Source organism: Pithys albifrons, chromosome 4 (assembly GCF_047495875.1).
Source record: "Pithys albifrons albifrons isolate INPA30051 chromosome 4, PitAlb_v1, whole genome shotgun sequence".
In the NCBI taxonomy this organism is placed as follows: Eukaryota; Metazoa; Chordata; class Aves; order Passeriformes; family Thamnophilidae; genus Pithys; species Pithys albifrons.
In genome coordinates, this window is record NC_092461.1 from 77,601,600 (window position 1) to 77,622,087 (window position 20,488).

The 20,488-nt window shown below is 38.5% G+C and overlaps 1 protein-coding gene across 6 annotated transcripts in view; it reads left to right on the forward strand.

The window, feature by feature from the left end:
- Positions 1–327: 327 nt before the first annotated feature.
- Positions 328–20,488, forward strand: part of ESCO1 (establishment of sister chromatid cohesion N-acetyltransferase 1) — a 33,323-nt gene continuing 13,162 nt past the window's right edge. For 4 of the 6 annotated variants that reach the window (XR_011697755.1, XM_071554690.1, XM_071554694.1 and 1 more), the window contains exons 1-8: positions 328–401; positions 3,310–3,413; positions 3,569–3,767; positions 4,331–5,705; positions 6,347–6,458; positions 7,637–7,700; positions 9,715–9,829; positions 18,804–18,935. Coding sequence is in view for 5 of the 6 variants with exons in the window: in XM_071554690.1 (XP_071410791.1) it covers positions 3,571–3,767; positions 4,331–5,705; positions 6,347–6,458; positions 7,637–7,700; positions 9,715–9,829; positions 18,804–18,935 (1,995 nt within the window). In the remaining variant the exon portion in view is untranslated. Of the gene's footprint in view, positions 402–1,224; positions 1,316–1,426; positions 1,858–3,309; positions 3,414–3,568; positions 3,768–4,330; positions 5,706–6,346; positions 6,459–7,636; positions 7,701–9,714; positions 9,830–18,803; positions 18,936–20,488 lie in introns of those variants that run through there. The other 2 variants (XM_071554691.1, XM_071554693.1) reach the window with 2 other exon arrangements.

Here is a 20,488-nt window from a genome sequence, read left to right on the forward strand (position 1 = left end):
AGAGAAGAACTTCTTCCTAATACCTAATCTAGACCTACGTTATGTTTGAAGCCACCCCCCGCCCCGGTCCTGTCATTACAGCTGTTATAAATACCCTCTACTCCTTAGATGCATTTTTTAATTAGTACTGCCTCTGGATTCCTTGCTTAACATTCCCATACGGCAGCCTCTCCGACACAGGGCAGGGCGCATGAGCACAGCGCCGCCCGCCCCTCCCGGCCCCGATTCCCGGCGGAAGATGCGCCGTCCCTGCCGGGAGGGATGGACCGGGAGGGACGGGCCGCGGGAGGCGGGCGGGCAGGCGGGCCGGGGCGGGGCGGGGCCGCGGCGGTGCCCGGCTGTGGGCGGTGCGAGGCTCGGGCTCGCCTCCTTCGCCTGCACGTCGCTGACACCCTCGCGAGGTAAGCGGCCGCCAGGAAACCGGGCAGGGGAGGAGGAAGTTGCCCCCCCCCCCCGTCCTCCCCGTCCCTGCCGCTTCCCGGGGCGGCCCGTCACCCCCGGGCCCCCGCGCCCCGCTCGGGGCCGAGAGCCCGGCGGCGGCTCCTCCCCGGGCCTGCCCCGCTGCTGTCGCGGGGGAAGCGAGCCGGCCGTGCCCTGTCGCGAGAGGAGCCGGGGTGGCGCCCGGTGGCGTCCGGCTCCATCCCGGCCCCATCCCGGCCCCATCCCAGCCCCATCCCGGCACCCCCGCCCTGCCCTCGGCGGCGCTGGCCAAGGGAGCTCCCGGCTGGGTGTAGGGGCTCCCGGCCAGGCCCTGCCCCAGGAGGGTGTCACGGCGGCGCGCTGGGCCGGGTGACACCGGGCCACGCTTGGAGGCCTTCCCTTCCCTCTCCCTTCCCTCTCCCTTCCCTCTCCCTTCCCTCTCCCTCTCCCTTCCCTCTCCCTCTCCCTTCCCTCTCCCTCTCCCTCTCCCTCTCCCTCTCCCTTCCCTCTCCCTTCCCTCTCCCTTCCCTCTCCCTTCCCTCTCCCTTCCCTCTCCCTTCCCTCTCCCTTCCCTCTCCCTTCCCTCTCCCTTCCCTCTCCCTTCCCTCTCCCTTCCCTCTCCCTTCCCTCTCCCTTCCCTCTCCCTTCCCTCTCCCTTCCCTCTCCCTTCCCTCTCCCTTCCCTCTCCCTTCCCTCTCCCTTCCCTCTCCCTTCCCTCTCCCTTCCCTCTCCCTTCCCTCTCCCTTCCCTCTCCCTTCCCTCTCCCTTCCCTCTCCCTTCCCTCTCCCTTCCCTCTCCCTTCCCTCTCCCTCCCTTCCCTCTCCCTTGCCCCCGAGTTCTGCCGTGCTCCAGCCGGCTCGGCTCGGGTGCGAGACCCCCGCGCCCTGTCCAGCAGGTGGGCATCCAGCCTCAGCCCCTGCCTTAGGGACTGAAGGGTGTGGGACTCTCGTTTATCTGGTTTTTGTTTAGTTGAGGTTTTTTTCTCTCTTTTTTTTTCCCCCTCTGTACTTATTGCACCAAAATCTTCGATCGTTCGTGCACTTTGGTGTCTGCCCTTGTTTCCATGATCTGACTTTATACTAGCCGGTGACTACTTCAGGGCAGAGACGGCTAGTTTTGGAATGTCTGGAAAAGACTTTGCTCTGTTGTCCAAAGTATTAGTAGGAAAGAAATTGCTGTTTAAGAGCTCTGTGGGAGGAGGGTGTATTTGTCAGTGTCCTGAGAAGCAGCAATGCTGCTGAGGGAAGGATTGTACTTGAAAGTCTTTCCCGAGTGTGCCATGTCATGTGCCTGAGAGCTCTGTGTCTCTGTCTGGAAATAAGCCAAGGAGGTCCAGGTGTATACACTGTGTGTCATGGTGTTCTCAAATTCTGAGAGTCAGTACTGCCTTCTAGAAGACCAAAGGCTTATTCAGCAACTCGAGCTGTTATTTCCAGGGTGAGTGGCTGTACTGCAGCTCTGACCGACTGTCTTTGATTAAGTGGAAACCCGTAGGGGCTTGTGAGGTGTCATGGAGCTCATGAGCATTCAGGCACAAAAATTCTGTTACCTGCTCCTCGGGGAGAGACATGGAACTGGCGCCACAAAAAGTGCCATTAGAGGTTTCCTCCCTGAGTAGAATTAAAACACATATCTCAAATATTAGTTGCTTATCATGCAGCTTCTTTAAAGGTCAGAAAACAGCACCAGTGTCTGCAGTATGAGGTTTTATCAGTTTTTTAATCAAAATTACCAGTTTGCATGGTTAGAAGTGCTTTCATAAACGAGTGGACAAGTGAAAATGAGATTAAGGACAATATAAAGAAAAGAAAAAGTGCAGTTTACTTTTGCTTTTTAGGTAATGAATAATTATTAAAAGAGCTGAATGTAAGTATTTTTCATATTGTTGGAGAAGGACATGGAAGTCGTACTGTAGTTGTAATGAACTGAAAGTGTCTGGTCTGTGTTACACAACTGGTAACTTGAAGTTCCTGTTTGACCTTAATAATCTGTCAGATTTAATATCAGGTCAGGTAAGGTTTGAAAAGCAATATAGTTTTGTTGCAGAAATATTTCATTATCAGGGACAAAAATTAATAGGTAATTCTTGATCAAAATGGCAATGTGGAAGTTTTGACCCTTGACTCTTCCAGTAAACTAAATTTTTAAAAGTTATTAGTGAAACTTTCCTGAACAATAATTGTTTATGTCATAATACAGTAAGTGTCTTTGAATAAGAGAACTGAAAAGTTTCAGAATTCAGAAATACATATGAAAGGGATGATCAACCAAATCCAGGAAGGTTTTTTTACCAAGGGTCTCTGCTAGTTTTCAGATTCTTGTGCAGAATAACTTCTGCATTGTTAACATCATTTCAGTTCTCATGAAGATTGTCTTTAACTACCCAAGTCAGGTGTCTCAAATTGTGCTTCTTTCTAGGCTTTCCATTTCTGATTTGTAGCTTAAGTCGTATTAGAAGGAACAGTTGTAGGTGGTTGCTGATGTCTGTGAAGTTCTGTTGTAGCAGCCACAAAACTTAGTAGAGTCTAATGGATTTATTTTCTATTGCTGTGAGACACAGGATTTGACAGTGGGCCCACTTATTTGTTGGCTTTAAAAGAAAAGGGAGCAGCATACTATTTTCTGGGAAAAGGTGAAAAGCTGAGAAACTTCCTTTTGAATGGTGCTACCACCTTTCAAAAGGTAAAAGGGTAATGTTTAAGACAGCAAAATGCCAAAAATTGTTGGATATGGAAATAAATATAATTTTTAGGTTGTTTTTTATTGTTTTTTAATTCCATGTCAAAGAAACTTTAAGCAGTGTTTGGGGGATATAAGAAGGTGGGAATTCAGAGTCTGAGAAGGAAATTAATAAATGTTTACTGCATAAACATTTTTTATTCTTCATAGGTGGCATGAAACATCCTGTTTGTAAGCATATGCATAAGGAATGCTCTTGGCACACCGTGATAAGTTACTTTGGCCTAAACATCGATTGCCTCTTGTAAAAACCTGTAAGTAGAATAAGTGTAATTTGATTTGAGATTGCTTTGATTTCCGATCACAGTTGGCATGATCTGCCTATAAAGGAAAAGACAATATATGACAGTGAAAAGTTACAGCATTTGACAAAGACTCTAAAAGCTGAATCAGTTGTTGTGTTTTACAGAAATGGCAGCTCAGAAAAGGAAGTCTACGTTAGTAGAGCCTTCTGCTAAACGTCCAAAGCTGGACAAGAACAGCAAACAGTCATCGTCGAAAAAGGAAAAGGAGGTGTCGGATACAAAACATGGCTCAAATAAATCAAAGCCTAATCAGTGTGCAAGGCAGGAGAAAACTGTACTCAAAACCTCTGTCAAATCAAACAGGTCAGTGACAAAAAAGTGTATAATTGTTTCACATTATCTTTGTAAATTATATTAGTGCAGAAAAAATATAAGCAGAGGGAATCTGAGTTAAAGATATAGCTAATTAGTTAAATAGTACTAGTAGGGAGATCAGCCTTAAATCATTAAGAATGCTGTCTGCTATATAATCTCTCTCTGGAACTCTGTAAGTGTCTTGAAATACAGAAAGATTTCCTTCAAAAAGGTTTCTGAAGCACAAATTGAGCTAATACTTCATTTGAAAGCCACAAGTGTCAATGACTAAAAACTTGTAGAGATCTTAAAAAGCATTTATTTGGAGTTCATAGCTCTGTCTTGCCATGCATAAAAACCATTAAGCATACACTTAAGAGTAACAAGGTAGAAGAGACCTGTTTTTAGAAAGATTCAAGGAAAAATTCTTCTGAAATTGTTGAGAGTGTAAGATCTCATGTTTTTACAAAAAAAAAAAAGAAAAAAGGAGGCAGAGGTCATTAGGAGTAAAAGAATCTTATGACAAATTCTACTTTCTGGATGCTGAAAATAGTCAAATAATTATCTTTCAGTGATAACACCAATGAACCTGAACTAGGAATGCGCATGACTACAAGATCATCAGCGTTCAGCTCAAATAATAAAACAGTATCTGGCAAAACAGTGCAGCAGCAGCAGCAGCCTAAATCTGCAAAAAATAAGGACGTGTGCCAGAAAAAATCTGTGCAAGAAACTCCTAAGTCAAAATGCATAATTGCACCAAATGAACCAGTAACGAGGAGATCACAGAGACTGCAGCAGTTAACACAGGTACATGTTCCAGCAAGATCCCTGCGCAACAGAGAGGTTAAAGAAGAAAAAGCTTCGGAAGTTAAGCAGAGTAGCCAGGCAAAAAGAAACAGTCACAGTGTTCCAGCAAAAGCACTGAAATTTGCTGGAGAAAAAACGGAACAGAAAAACACAAAGATAAAGCCAAAACATACAAACGAGGATAAAGAAATACATGTAGAAGTGACCAGCTCTCTGAAAGAGAAAAAATGTAAGGCAAACAATAAAAAGGATAATTCCAGCAGCTTTCAACGCAGCCTTCAAGGGTCCTCATTATGTCCTGATGAGAGTCTTGAGGAAGTTAAGAAAGACCAAACAGGCCCTGTGTCTTCTAATCCTAGCAACACAAAGAAAGTGGAAACTGGTTCTCTTAAGCCAAATTCTAAGACAGGATCTAAGGAAAAGCAACAAATGCATCAGAACATAAAACCCAGTGCAAAACCAAAAAATACTTCACAGCCATCTGTAAGTGAAACAAGTACAGCTGATCAACCAGAAAATGATGCAAAATCCAAAAGGGTGAGCATCCTTGAACTTTGTGAAGAAATTGCAGGTGAGATTGAGTCTGATACAGTAGAAGTGAAAAAAGATTCCCCTAATGCCGAGGATAGCAAAACAGGGGAAAAGCCCGGTGACCTACAATTGCAACAAAGTGAAGTGCTTACTCAGAAAGAACCTACTCAAAGTACTCAGTGCAAACGTTTTTTCCCTAGCAAAAAAGGAATGCCCATCAAATGCACTCTGAATGGTAGAAATAACTCCTCAAACAAAAACTCTAAATGGACCAAAATTAAATTGCTGAAAGCTAGTAACATGAAGCAAAGTAACTCAAATTCTGTAAATGCCTCCAAGCTTTCTTTTTTGAAATATTTCTCTGAAGTTTCAGAGGCAAGTCAAATAGCTACAGAAGCAGAACTTACGAAGACACAAGGCAAGCTGTCAACAAGAGTCTCTGAGAATGAAAATACAACTTGTATGGAGGAGAAATCAGATCCTTCATCTGAAAGAGCTGGAGCTAAAGAAGTGACATTAGAAACAAAACACCCCACGAGAAAAGGTGCAGAAAATGGTTTGTTGCCTAATTTGACAAAACATTTATGTGAGCCAAGACCAGAGGAGGTAAGTTATTTTAATTATGGTGTATGGTGGGAGGGTGTTCTAAATCTGTTCTGTTTTCTGAGAATCCCATGCTCAGAAACCTTGTTTTAACAATGACTTCATTTTACAGTAACTTAAAATTTTCAAATGATTTAAGATTTACTGCTGCATTGTCATAGATGGGATGATAGTAAGCTGAAAAATGAGTTGATTGCACACTCCTGAATTCTGTTGTTAGCTAAATGTTAATAAAATTTTCTGCTGGAGTCAAAGGTTCTACAGATTCGTATGGATGCTATTTCATGACTTAAGTTTCTACAGCTATTCTGTTCTAAAAAGGTGTATTAAAAGAACACCTTTTCCCCCTCTCATTTGCTTATCTGAGTTTCTATTAAAATTTAAGATTTTAAGGACAGCTGTGTTCTAGAGGAAGTATTTTACAAGCTTATATATATAAAGATTTGTTTAAAAATCATTACCACAAACTTCAATATGGCCTAACCAATCAGTTGCATTTTGTCTGCGTAAAATAATGTTTGAATCAGAAAACTGGTGCTGTATTCAAGATGTTAATACTTTGTTAAATTAGTGATTTTTTTTAATAGGTTAAAAGCATTAAATAGTTTGGATTTTTTTTATTTAATGTTTCCTGTTTTGTTTAGAACTTCCGATTACATTTGGAATCAAGTCCAGAAAGTTCACCAGTAAAATGTGTTACAGCTCCTAGACCACCAAAACAATTGAAAAAAGAACCCAGAGAAAGTGACCCTCAAGGTAACTGTTCACTAGTAGCTTCTTCACTTCTTCCTACCAGTTCTACGGGAAACATAAGTCTTGCTTTAAGAGAAATGTTTCATAGAGAAAGGTACAGCTGGCGCAGAACTAAACTTTTGGAACTGGAACTGTTCACCAGGGTTTTTGTATTGCTTTGTGTCACACCCAGGGCCACTTTAGTAGCACCAAAATGTCCTTTGATCTCTGGGCTGTGAAGTGAGAAAGAGGGGAAACGCAACCAAATTCTGTCCTTTGGCATGCAATAAAGCAGTAAAACTTGTAGTAAAACTTCCATATTTCACTTGGCTTCTCCTGGCTTGGTTTTTATTAATTCTCCATTCTGTTTCCTTTGAATAAGTATCTGCATTTCTTCCTTCTAAATTGTTCTTCTTGATCTTGACCAAATTATTAATTGAGTAATCACTTTCCTGTTTTTGTCACATAATGTTCATTAATCAGCATGTGAATGCAGTTTGTCCAAGCTTATGAAGAGTGTGATGTGACTATTTTGACAGAAGTACATTTGACTAAGAAATATTATCAATGGTCACTAACATGTCTCTTCATCAACTTTCTTTGTTCTATTTTTTGCGCTGGTGGGTTTGTTTTGGGGTTTTGTTTTGGTTTTGGTTTGCGGTCTGAACCTTATTTTGAGTGCACTGTTTAACTATTTAGCTTTACTAGATATAGTTGGGGTTTTCTTTTCCTGCCATTGCAGGATACTTGTAAAGGGCAGAATGGTCTAATTGTACTGTTAGAGAATGTATAAAGTTTTTTCTTTCATTTGCTATTCTTGTTGTTTCTTTTCCTTAAGCGTTATAGAGCATGCCTCAGATGGGGGCATACCATACATTTATGATTCTAATACTACACACAGAGCTACTTATGTGTGTGTCTGTATAAACATATTTAAATTCCTATGTAGTTTCCCTGCTGGCTTATTTAGCTGCTGGCAAACTGCTCTGCAGAACTGCTCTGGAAATGCTGAAGAAAATCATGTTTTTTAAAGTGTTGTGGAGAAACATCTGAGGACTGCATGAAGGTTGCATCTTTTTTTATTGGCCACGAGCAAATTGCAACATTATCCTGAAAATGTTTTTTGTGAAGCACTGTGTAGCTCAAATTCCCTTTGCAACTAAACACCTTTTAATGAAGTTATAATCTTTGATTAATTGTAGATTTGGCTCCCCCGCAGTTGACGCAAACTTCACTTACAAATCAAACTTCTGAAACTGAGAACAGGTACAGTATTTCATACATTTTGAAATTACAGTAACCTTCCATAGAGTTACAAGAGGATTTATTATAATACTAACCCTTGTCTTCCAGCCTCAATTTGCAGTTTCAAATCAATGACTTGTCTATTGTAAAAGCAGACTTTCATTTTGCCCCATAGTTAAGGGATGTTTTTGTTTTGCTAAGAAAATCATTAAACAAGATATTTTTAACTGCACGTTTATTTTTAAAAGTATTATTTAAGAGATGAGAAAACATTTATAGCAGTCTCTTCCTTAAATCACTTAACCAGAGGGTATGGGAAGTGTTTACCACATGATTTTCACTTGCTGAATTATTTCACTTATATCCAGAGGAGTCCATGAAATCCTGTGAAATCTTTTTAGGTGGGGAGGAGGGGATTTAATTTGAAATTGTTTTGTGATTACTGTGAAGCGAAGGTGTTGGCAGTAGCCATGTTAAAAAAAAAGGTTCTTAGTACTAATTAATTTTGTTATGCAGTTCCAATTTGCATTTTATCATTGGTCATGTTGACTGCTGTAGTCTTTAAACAGTTCTGACATAGTCTCTGATTTTACCCAATTACAAGATAAAGACAATTTCTTCATACCTGATACCTTGAAGAACAGCCTAGTTGGTACAGTAGTTATTATCCTGATACTGCTTTCTATTTGCATAATGAGGGCAAAACCAAATGTTTAAGCTAATTTTCAATACATCCATCTGAGGCCAGAGAAACAATTCGGACTAAACAATTCTTTTGTACGTACTGAAAAACTCTACTACTATGGAATTTCACAGAAGATGGATGGTAAGGTAAATGCAAAACTAGTTAAATGAGTGGGTTTAGAATTTTCAGTAAGTGTTATGGTAACTTTGATTTTAAATATTTTTATTTTCAACTGTCAAACAACTTTATGCTATCTACTTAAATTTATTACCTTTGTTACCTGAACAAGCCCCTCTTGCTTTACTATTATTTGGATATATATTTTTCTTCTGAGACCTTTCTTACACTGCTTTCCATACATTATCCAAGATTTAAGCCGTCATTCTTTCTGTGGTACTCCTGCCATAACATAATCTGTGTTATCTGTGTGCATATCTACAGTGTAGCTCTCTTCAGGGCTTTGTAGGGAAAGGTTGCAGCAGGGAAAGGCAAACCTTGAAGTAGCTACTTAATGTAAATTTTAGGGCTCATGACAGGAATAAAAAGAATGAGCTCTGATTTAGCAGAAAAAATTCTGGTTTAAAAACATCTGGCAAGAGTTTTTATTTTTTGAAAAGCTCACTGGATTAACCTTGCTACCTGTGCTACAGCAGCTGTCAAGTGTTTGGTCCTATACCCTTAGTTTGCTCAGAAACAGAAAATACCCAAATACCTAGTTGAACTATGTGTATTTTTGTCTATGTTCTACTCTGGTAATCTCCCTGAGTCTTATCCAAACCTGGAATTATTGCCATTTTTTTACCCCTGAATATAGTAGCAAGTTCATAGAATAACTTTGTTGATGTATTATAGTACTTCTCAGTGTTTCTTTCAGCTGTGACAAAGGGAAGGTTAAGCTGAGTGAGATTCCAGTGAGGCCCCTGAATTTATTCCTTGGGTCCTCTTCCTCCCTTCGCTGGCAGCCATGAGGAAAGAATAAGCTTAAATTGGAGAGATTTGTCATACACAGCATTAGGCACCATTGGTCATGCTCTGAAAGTGCCTCACTTAAATGTTTCTGTTAATGGGTATGACTAACCTGTCCTTTCCATCATCATTTTTATTTTTTAAAGAAAACAAAAACATTTTGTACTTAGGCTAGTCACAAACCGTATATTTTGGTTAATCCTTTTATTTTCCCATTTTTCCATTGGAATTACAGATTAAAATATATAGGACTGTGTTTTGAGTAATAAATTTGCATTTGTGTCTCATTAAAGTTTAGTTACAGTAACCACAGCAGCTTTGAGTATCTAATGTGACATATAAGTAGTTGCATTTTTAACATGAAATACATTTTTGTATTTCAAGGATTCCATTGTCAAATTCTTCATTAGCATCAAAATGCAATAACTTCCCATCTTCTGAGGAGCATACTCAGAAGCTGAAAGAAGCAGGAAAAGATGGTGATAAGCAGCTGATCACAGTAAGTAATACCCTTTCAGTAAGGCTTAGAGCTTCTTGAAGAAACTGCTTCTGAATTTGCAGTGCTGTTGTTTTTATGAACTTACCTAAAAGTCATTAGTTACACCTGCTACTTACTGACTTGTGAAAGTAGAGTCTGTAGCAGGTTGTCGTTCAGTGTTGGTGGAGAAATGGTGACAGCCAGCCTCAACATTTAAAGCTGATTCTTGTTAAATTTCTGCGTTTTTAAAATAGAATGGCTATTCAGTGAAAATACAGCTGTTTTAGGGAGAATGGATTTGCCTTTATTTATGTGCAAAATCTGTTTCTTAAAATTTCAGAATTTTAGGGGGAGGTGCATCTGGCAGATTATGTGCAATATTAATACCAAAAGATTCGTTCCTGTGTCATTCACATGTCCATTCTTCTGAGACAAACTTATAAATTTTCCAGCAGATGCACTTATTTTCACCATAATATTTAAGCAGCAATACCAGTTTGATTATTTATTCTTCTCCTTTTTGATATTAGCTGCAAAATACAGGTAACAAGAAAATGCAAAATGAGAAGAGAGTGACAGTTGTGTTTTATGTTTTTAATAATCCACATATCAAATAATCCTTGAGAAATGAGTCTAGAACTGGAAAGCTACAGAGGGGAAGGAATTCAGGCTGTAAGGAAGGAAGCTTCTTAGGAAATTACGTCTCACATATATAATTGGAGGTCTTGGTAGACTGTAATTTTTTCATGTAATACGTGGATTATACACATGAAAATATTAACTGAAATAGAACCAGGTGATTTCTGAACACTCTCTTACATCCACATTGAAATATTTTAAAATCAGAACTTCCAAGAACTAAATTGAGAAACATATCCTTGAGTTGCCGGAAGTTACACAAATTAGGCACGTGAATGCCCAGCCACAGGATGATAACTGAACTGTTACTTAAAATTTCAGTTACTGCCTCTTTGAAACTCATTTCGCCAACAGAGTTAAAGTGAATGATTAAATATCTTAACTATATTTAAAGGACTATAATAATATCCCTTTTCATTTCAGTAAAGCTAACTTAATTTTTGCTCGTGCAGTAAGATAACTTGACTGAAAAGTTGCTAGGATCTGACAAGAAGAAATACAGGACTTCTGCTTGGCTACTTGAAGAGAGGTTGTGTAGCTCTCCTCTGCAATGTTCATACAACGAGATTTTTTGCAACTTACAGACTGTGCTGGTAGTATCCTTGTATTTTGCCCAAATTAGGAGAGTAATAGTTTCTTTACTGTAGATATTCAACAGTCAAAGTTATTTACCAAGCAAAATTTCAGAGTGTAAAGAAAGGTTCATTGATGAAGAACACTAGGAAAAATGGGAGAGACTTGGTGTCTGGTTTTGTATGTGTATTTCTGGAAACTGCAGATGAGCATTGTATTTAATTTCTAAAAGTGAAAGTAACAGCTTCACAATATGTTACATATTTCAGCACTTCATGAAAATCTAATTCACTTTGATTTCACTGAGTTCAGAGTAGGCTTTCTCTTGTGCTGAAAGGCCATTTTGATAATGCCTGTATCTTACTTTACCAAGAAAGCATTAGGTAAGGTATTGATTTGTTTTTCTCTTACCTTGGGGAAAACTGGTCTTTTAGCATTGTCAAAACATGGAGAGAAACCCAAGTATTAGTTAAGCCATTTTGTATAATACTGTCCTTGACACTGACTACTGTGAAGATGAGACATAGTTATGTCTAGAATAGTTTATGCTGGCTTCTGGAGGCTAAATACTCAAAAGATTTGGGGCTAAATGCATGTAATAAAATAAGGTACATATTATAATTAATAGTTTTGTTTGGAAAACCATGGTGAGTTGGGCTTTTTGTTTTTAGTAGCAGTAAATATTTTTGGAGGTGCTCATATCTCATGATCCTCTGAGAAAGGAGATATCACTAATATAGTATAAAAACTGTTGAGGTTCAAATTTCTCCATTGTGGAGAGTAGTCTTACTGCACAAGGTCAAATCACTTAAATTAGCATTTGCAATGTTTAAAAAAATTTACAGTTAATACTAGAAATAATTTTTATTTCAAGTTTCTGGCATGTTATATTAAGAGAAGCAGTTTCATTATTCTTCCTTATCATAAGCAAAACTGAGAAGTCATGCTTTTATTCTTAGCAAGAGACATTTGACTTGTACTTTGTTACACTTTTTAAAAAATAAAATGCCTGAAAGGTGCAGTTTTGGGCTCTCTACTGTGTAATCTAATTCCTTTGGAGATCTGTGAAGCCAGTCCATCTTGGATGTATGTACAGAATCCTTTTTTCTTTTTGTAACCAAAGCAGAAAGGTTAGTTGTGCTTTATTAGATTAGCCACATGATGCAATACCTATTTCGCAGTTCTTTTGCTACTGATTTTTCCTGGTCTTTTATATTTAAGTTTGGAATTTGTCGTTTTAATTGTCTTTACAGTATCTGAGACTCAGAGGCTGGAATGTTACAATATTTTCTCTGTTCTTATCTCTTTGGTTCCTGAGCTATATTTAGGGAGGTGTTATGGTGAAACTAGGCTTTGTTTTTCACAATATGCTTTGAGGTTTTTTATGTTTAATTCTTAAAGATACATCCTAGCTTCCTTCTTCTCCCATGTGATCACTATAATGAATAGATTCATTTTCTTTTTTTTAAGTAATACAGTCTCGAACAAGCTTTAAGGCTATGTGGTTGTAACAGAAATAAAATAAGACAAATTCTGTTTGTAGAAGAAATATTTAGTCACTGCACTTGCACCGTTCTCTTTCTTGATACATGTCATCCAGTTATCTGAGCAGCTTTCAAATGTAGAATTATCTTCATTTTGTAGAAGCCCAACTAAGACAAAAGGTGACTTGTTTCTGTTTAGACTTTCTTGCTGTCACACATCCTAAAAGGAAGGTCTCTTCAGATCATAGAACTTTGCTGAAAACAGCAAAGAATCTCATGGTCTAACAAACTTGGTAAAGCAAACAGTGCTAGGAATCGATGGTGTTCAAGTGATGTGCAAAGATTTAGGTTCGGACTGAGCAGACTGTGATCTGTTTTTCTAGGGGAAAGACGTTAGGGCTGTGGCTAAACATATGGTACGTTCCACATCAGTGAGCTGGTGTCTGTGTGAGTAGTTGACTATTTGTGAACTGTGCCCTCTTGCACTTCATTTAAATGTTCAGTTGGTAGGTTGTCAGTTTACATGAAGCTCCTTAGGAAGTTTTATAGAGTAATGTGTTAAAATTGTTCAGTACTTTCACTTCAGTCTGATGCGCAAATATGAGAACTTGAATATGAAATTGTGTTCCTTTGACTTCCGACATGGAAAGAAACACAAATATGCAAAGCATATGTTTTCTATTTTCATGAAATGAGATTTGCTTTACATCCAAGACCAGGGAAGTCAGTTGCTTGTTTCTTGTAAAAATTCTGCTTGCCTGTCATATTTAGGACAAAATTTTGACCATAAAAATAAGGATTGATAGAAGCAATAATACTACCAAGGGATGGTCTATATAATTACCTATGAATTACACAGGCACTTCTTCCATTTTCTGCCACTAAGGAGGTGTGTTCTTTTGAATTAAGCTAATATTTTGAAAATCATAGTAATCAGTTTTAGGAAAGAAGTGTAAAATGGATGAGCAGTGAAAACAAATCACTGAAGTTATAAAAAGATAGTGTAGAGTTGCGAAGGCTTTTTTGCCTTTCTAGAGATCTGAGTTAGCCCCTGCATGCTAGCAAATGTGATTAAATTTAGTTGATCTTTGTCAGCAAATGTATGGATAAGGATTGCTTGATGGAAGGTTCTTTTGATTCTGAGGTTTGAATTGAAGCTATTTGTGGAGGTGATGTCCTTGTTAATTCAGTTAACACATTTGGATACTGAATTTTTCCTCATGGATATTTTGATTCAACTTGAATATAGTTTCCTATTTGACTGAAATAGGTGATAAATGAAAGAAGTTAGTGGAAATAATAAGTGTAAAAGGGATTTCTTATATTCTTGAAGAAATTTGCATTGCAGTCATTTAAAGTTGCTCTTTTCTACCTTAAACTGGTATAGCCTGGTTGGGCAGCTTCTCTGAAGATTGGAGAATGGCTTTTGGGCAATCTTTCATTGTTCACATTCCTGTAATCCCAATGAAAACAAGGCAGTGAGAAAAACAAGGTAGTTGAGAGCAATCTTCCCTCACAAATCTTATCCTCTGGGGTAGCTCTGCTCTTACAGAGGGGTGGTGGCAGCCATCCTTTCTTCTTGTCTCCTCTTCCACCTTCTGCTTCACTGCTGCACCCAGCTTTGTCTACCACATTCTGCTGGGTTGTCTGTGGTGTCCTTTGTCCTGATGGTGGGTGAGACTGTTTTGTAAGGTTATCTGGGGAGCTGAGACAGGAATTCAGGCACCAAGGTCACTGACGCTGGGTTAGCCCTTACAGGCAACTTAGCACCCTGCAGCTGCTTGCTCCCTGCCCCCAGGTAGGATGGGGGAGAACAGTTTCTCAGGGAAAGCAAAAGCTGTGCATGCAAGCAAAGCAAAATAAGGAGTTCGTTCCCTCCTGCCCATCGGTTTGCAGATGTTTATCCATCTCCAGGAAAACAGGAGTTTATCATGTGTAACAGTTGGAAGACAAATTCCATTACCTGTAAACGCCCTCCCTTTTCTCCTTTCCCCCAGCTCCTACTGTTCAGCCTGATGCCATATGGCGTGGGATACCCCTCTTGTTATTCGGGGTCAGCTGGCCCGGTTGTGTCCCCTCCGAGCTTCTTGGCACTCCCACCCTCCTCACTGGCACATCAGTGTGAGAAACAGAAAAGGCCTTGTGTGCTGCTTAAGGTGCAGCAATAGCTAAAACTTCCCTGTGTTATCAGCCTTGTTTTGATCAAAAATCTAATATGCAGCACCCAAGCAGCTGCTGTGAAAAAATTAACCATTGGAACACTGGAATATTCCTGAATAAGATTTTGATACAGGTTGAGAATGAATTACCTGTCCATTGTAAATATTGTGCAGAGTTAATCTTTTTACTTTGTTTTTTTTCATATTGCACTAACCAGTGATCAGCGAGGCTATAATTTCATGATGGATAATGACCCTCCATTTCCATTTTTTAAATATGTTAAGTAAAATTATATACATGGCAGTTCTAAAAGTTTAAAGTTGATTTATATCCTTTTGCTAAAATAGTTTTCAGAAAGATGGACACTGGTGACGGGTTGGTTTGTTGTTGTTCATTGGGGTTTTTTGTTCAAAATGAAGACAAGATTTTTTTTTCTGAGTTGGGATATGTCTTCCGATCCACCTGATCAACAAGAGGATCTGCCCAGCAGCTTCAGTCTTGAGTGCATCTTTCATTGAAATAGAATTCTTTGACCTTTTCATGTTCTGTGGAGAGCCCCAAAATCTTTGTGTTGTTTCTTCCTGTACTTGAATTTCCTTTCCAGCCTGCTTGTTTCTGTGGCTGGGCTTTATTCTTTGTTCTGTGAGAAGACTAGAGGAAAAAACAATCTTCCTCTAACTAGCACTAAGTAATCAAGAAGGAGGTTACCTTATCTGTGCCTGAAGAGAGAGAAAAGAAAGAACGAAAAGGGCCCCTTTTCATCTCCTACAGGGGCACCAAATGCCTTTTTTGCTTGCAGGGCTCCTTACTCCACATATGAAGGATCAGCAGACATGCACCTTCTCAAAGAAGATATTGGTAAGGCTTTTCTTTCTAACAAAGAATTAAGAAACCCTTCTGGAGATTAAGGCAATATTGTCTCAATGTTCTATTACAGTTAGCCTTGAAACAGTGGAGATCGTGTATTTATTTGAGGATTGCCTGAGATGTTGGGAATGGTTATTTGCCATTTATGTATGCAGAATTTGCTTAAGAAATAAAATATCTTTGCTCTTCATTGTTACTCTTTAGAAAACTAGTTTTAAGCAGAGTAACACATTTTTCTGCCTGAAACCACACATTTTCTTCAATATTGCTCTGAAAAACATTTCTTCTAAATTCTGAGAGTCAAATGTCTTGCACGTTTTTCTGGTTGTGTTGTCACCAGTCTATTTTTCAGTACCCAGTATCTGACGTTTGCTGAGAAGATTCCACCCCTCCCCTTTCAAATCCCAGTTTTATTTACCCTCATATGTCGTGCATGGGTGCCCCTGGGTTGTTTGGTTTGGGGGTTTTGTTCATCTCTTCCCATTAGGAAGGACTGGCAACCTTTAATGCCGTATTATTGTTCTGGAGCACTTTTCCCGCTGGATGCCCTCTCCACCTTAGCTTATGCAATGCCATCAGTTTAAAAATGGTCAGATCCTCTAGATGTGTTGTTGCAGTACAAAAATACATTCTTCATAGTTTCTGACTTTATTTTGCATGTCCTTTTTTGTTGTTGTTTTAGTGTGCATGGGATTTCCAAAGCTGCTGCTTTTAATTTTTGTCTGCAACGTTATGTCCTGTGCTGTGGCTTTGACATAGTATTTCAGTTACATAAAAATGGTCTTTATTTCCCTCAGGATACTGTAAAGTATTTCCTAAAACTATAATCCACATTTTTCAGGGCTACAAATTTCAAAAGATTGTTTTAGATACTACAATGTGCTTTTTCTAATAATTCAGGTAACATGTTTTTCATATTAACCTCTCTGGGTAGCCTATTGATACAACTGAATGTGTGTAAAATAGTAATATTAGTAAAATCCTTAAATAACAAAATCCAAACAAAAAATTCCTCCCCAAAAACTCAAAGCCACTGATCTCAGCCAACATCTGAGAAGGTCAGACTGCAAAATACAGTATGGCAGTACTTATTCCAGGGAAGTAACCTGTTCCTGGAAACTTGCAAAACAGCATATAGATTTGCAAGATGAGATGGGATGGGCTAAGAAGCCAGACAACTTGAGGATAGCCTTGCCTTGAACTTTCTGATGACTTCCTACATAGCTCGGTGGTTTTTTTGGCTTGAGATTTTTGGTAGTAAGCAAATAGATGGGTTGGTTACTTTTAGCTTCTTGATGGTTTGAACAGAAATTGTTTTGTGAGATTTACGCGGTACTGATAGGTGATAATTATTTTAAGACTTGTTTTATGTAGCTGATGTTCTGATTTACATGGTAGGGGGTTTTTTGCATATATTCCAAGCATCAAAGTACAGTTCCTTTTCACTTATCCTACTGTAGCTATAGGGATTATATTCCCCATCTTCAAGTCAGGATTCCTAAGTTTGGTTCAATTGGTTCATCTTTAGATAGTCAGCATACATCGTGCTTCCTCCTGGACTGCCTTTTTTTCATCTTCCCTATGGTAATGCAGTGTATTTCGGTGGCCAGAATGGGTGCTTTGTTTCAAATTGTGTTGCTGCTTTAAAGGAAATCTGCAGGTGAAATCCCATGTGTTGGATTCGATTTCTACACTTTTAGAAAGCTCGTCTTATTCTGACTTTACAAAGGGTTCATCTTTTCTTTTTCCTTCAGAAAATTAATGTACTCCTGTTTCTCCTTCTGTAGGAATCTATGCACTGACATTAAAGCAATGACTTCTCAGAATCAGCTTTTTCTTTTGGCTGAGTTCCACATACGTGCTCTTAAAGAGAAGTTCAACTCTGGGTTTATCTGCCCTGTTGTACTTTTAAGTCTCTTCTTGGAAAGAAACTGATACTTGCAGTTTAGATTGCACTAATGTCTGTTTGAAATAGCTTGCTGTTGTGTGGAAAATTGAACTGTCAGCCCTTAGACACATCTTTGAAGATGGAAGGAATAGGAAATCATTTGTAAACTATTTATTGTGTTGCAGAATGCTTTCTTCTGTAAAGTAGGCTTTCTTTGCTGTGAATGTTTTCAGCTCTTAGAAAAAAATTAAGTTCAGATGATCTGTTTTCTTGCAAATTGTGCACACCATTTAAAAAACACCCTTAGCTTTTTTGCTTCTGTAGTATACTGGTGTAGAGTATAGAATAACTTCTTGCTTTTTTGTTGCTTGTGATATATGTAAAAATAGATTAGAAGTGACATTTAATGCTGCTTACATAAAGTCAATTTCCAAATGTGGTTGGAAAGAAAAAAGAAGTAGTTGAGCATTAAGCTGTAGCTGAAAGGATGCCTTTTTGGCCAGAGACTTCATTCTAACTGGTATTCTCTTGCTCTTTGCAAAAGAGCCCCAGCACCTGATACTCTTTATTAGGCACCGACTCCTTATATGAGCAGACTTCCAAATTAATAACACTTGTAATGAGTACACAGGAAAGCAATAGGTACTGAGTAGTGCCCTTAGTTTGATAATGGTTGGTTATTGAGTAGAAGCATAACCTAGAGGGCCATGAGTAAAATGGTATGATTTTCTTCAGTTTGCAGTGTAACTGCCATACAGTGTGGGAAAGATCACCTTGGAATATTTAGTTTTTGTAAAAAATGTAAAGGTAGCAATCAGCTGTTGCAGATGTATTGCTGATCTTAACAATTATTTCTGTAACTTTTGTATTTTATAATATCCTTGCAAACTTGCAGGAAAATGGTTTACCTCTGGCCCACCTCAAAGCAGCTCACAACCAAAAGACAGAGGCAGCAGCAGAACTGTAGGGAAAACCAAATAGTGTGGCTATGGGAATTTTCTCTGTGGAAGATGATTATACTTACTGCAAATGGAGTAATGAAGGAAGAATTCTTTGGGTTTTGTGTTTCATAAAATAAAAGTAATTTGTTCAAAAGTAACAGGGGGCCTGGAGCTAATTTTTTTGGGTCGAGTTTGCTCTATGATTGATCCCTGTGCTTTTTGAGGCTGTGTTGGTTTTTGAAAGAATGAATTCTAAATTCTATGCTTGTTGTTTCTCCTGTTTCACTGTTTTAGCCTTTGTGTTGAATTTCCAGAAGACGTTACAAAAGGGATACCTGATTAGGTGAAATTTCTGTTTAGCTGTATTTACTGTGCAAGCAATTAACAAATACTTGTGTTGTGGGTTATTTATTGGTTTTGGTGGTTTCTTTTTGTTTTAATAGGATGGAGGACAGAAGAGATTTGGTGCTATTTCCTGTAATATTTGTGGAATGCTGTACACCATGTCAAATCCAGAGGATGAAACCCAACATCTGTTATTTCATAACCAGTTCATAAGTGCTGTTAGATATGTGGTAAGAGAACCTTCTCTTTTTAAAGACATGAACTGTATCTTTTGTTTGATGTGTACTGGTTACAATTCATGTTACATTAAGTTGTGTTTTGCTAAATTACTATTGCAGTAGGCCATAAATCATCCATTTGGGGAAATAAATGTTTTTAACATCTGTGGCAGATAGGTTATATGTAACATAAAAATGTTAGTAGGAAAATGGTGTTTCATTGCCATTGTATTATTTCTTCTACAATTACCTAATCTTGGGGAGTCGTGAGAGTAGTGACTAGAAAACAAAGGAGTGCCACTGTTCTGAAAGTACTAAATACAGGTTTCAGTGCAACTGGTGTATGCAGCAGTTGACTTAATAGTCAGATGAAGGGCTGATTGTGCTGTTTTTGTAACTGTATGATCTTAGATGACTTCTAAATTACTTTGCTTTTAATTATGTGTGATTTGAAGAGAGACTGCCTAGGAATGCAGCTGATATAACTTCATAGTATATTGAAGCTTTACTGAGTTTATAGTGAGATTGTAATCTCCAAAATACAAAGTATTATAACTTCATTATATATGCTGTATCTGAGTATATTCCCATATTAAAGCTCAGAGTTGAAAAATGTATATCATTTCAAGTATATTGTAAAATCAGCTATTTCACAGTAGCTGATGTTACAGGACATAGAAAATGCCTGTTCACATCTCTGAAATCCAGAAGAGAATCCACAAAGTCTATTTTTCTTTATCACACATGTTACCTTCAGTACTCTACACTCGAGTAGTTAAGACCTCCAGGATAACTGAACTGAGGCCACCAATTCATTCTGTGTAGGTACCAAGTGGCTGTTGGGCTACTTTTAAATCTCAAGCACAATTTTATCCCATTGTTTGGAAATAATAAGATATATCTTAATAGCTGAAGTGCGTGAATCTGGTAAAATAGTTCTGGTGTGTATTCTGTTCTTGATTAGTTTTTGCTTACTAATCCAGATATCTTAAAAGATCTTTTCTGATACACATTGTCAACGTTACAGGGTGGGACTGAGCAGAAAGTGTGATGGAATGCAACACATTATAATGGCAAAATACATTTCCCTATTTTATTCCTGTTTCCCCTCCCTGCCCAAGTACTTTCAGATCTTGAATGTTACCAAAGATGTAAACATAATTTACAGAAGATGGTGTTAGTTCTTTTGGACAGAAGCTGGCAGATGAGTTCAATAGCTACTTAAAGCTGCCATGTTTGTGTAGGTAAGAAGCTGAACTGAAGTTTTGAATGTTTTGGAACAGCTGAAATTTCTCACTTTTATTTTTGTCTAGAGTAACACCATAATGAACGTGAAAGTGAAAGAGCAGACTGCCTTACACTAGTCAGAAATAACTTTGTATAGAGTTAGGTATGCTTTTAATTTGGAAATATCTTTCCATGTTGTTTTCTCAGTTGCTAGGCTTCTTTTTAAAACTTCTGACAATGTGTCCTCAAGCAAATTATTTCTATTGTCAATTCAGTGAGTAAAGTGTTCTATCTCTAATCTTCTGAGACTCTAGTTGTGTTTTGTGGCATTTTACAGA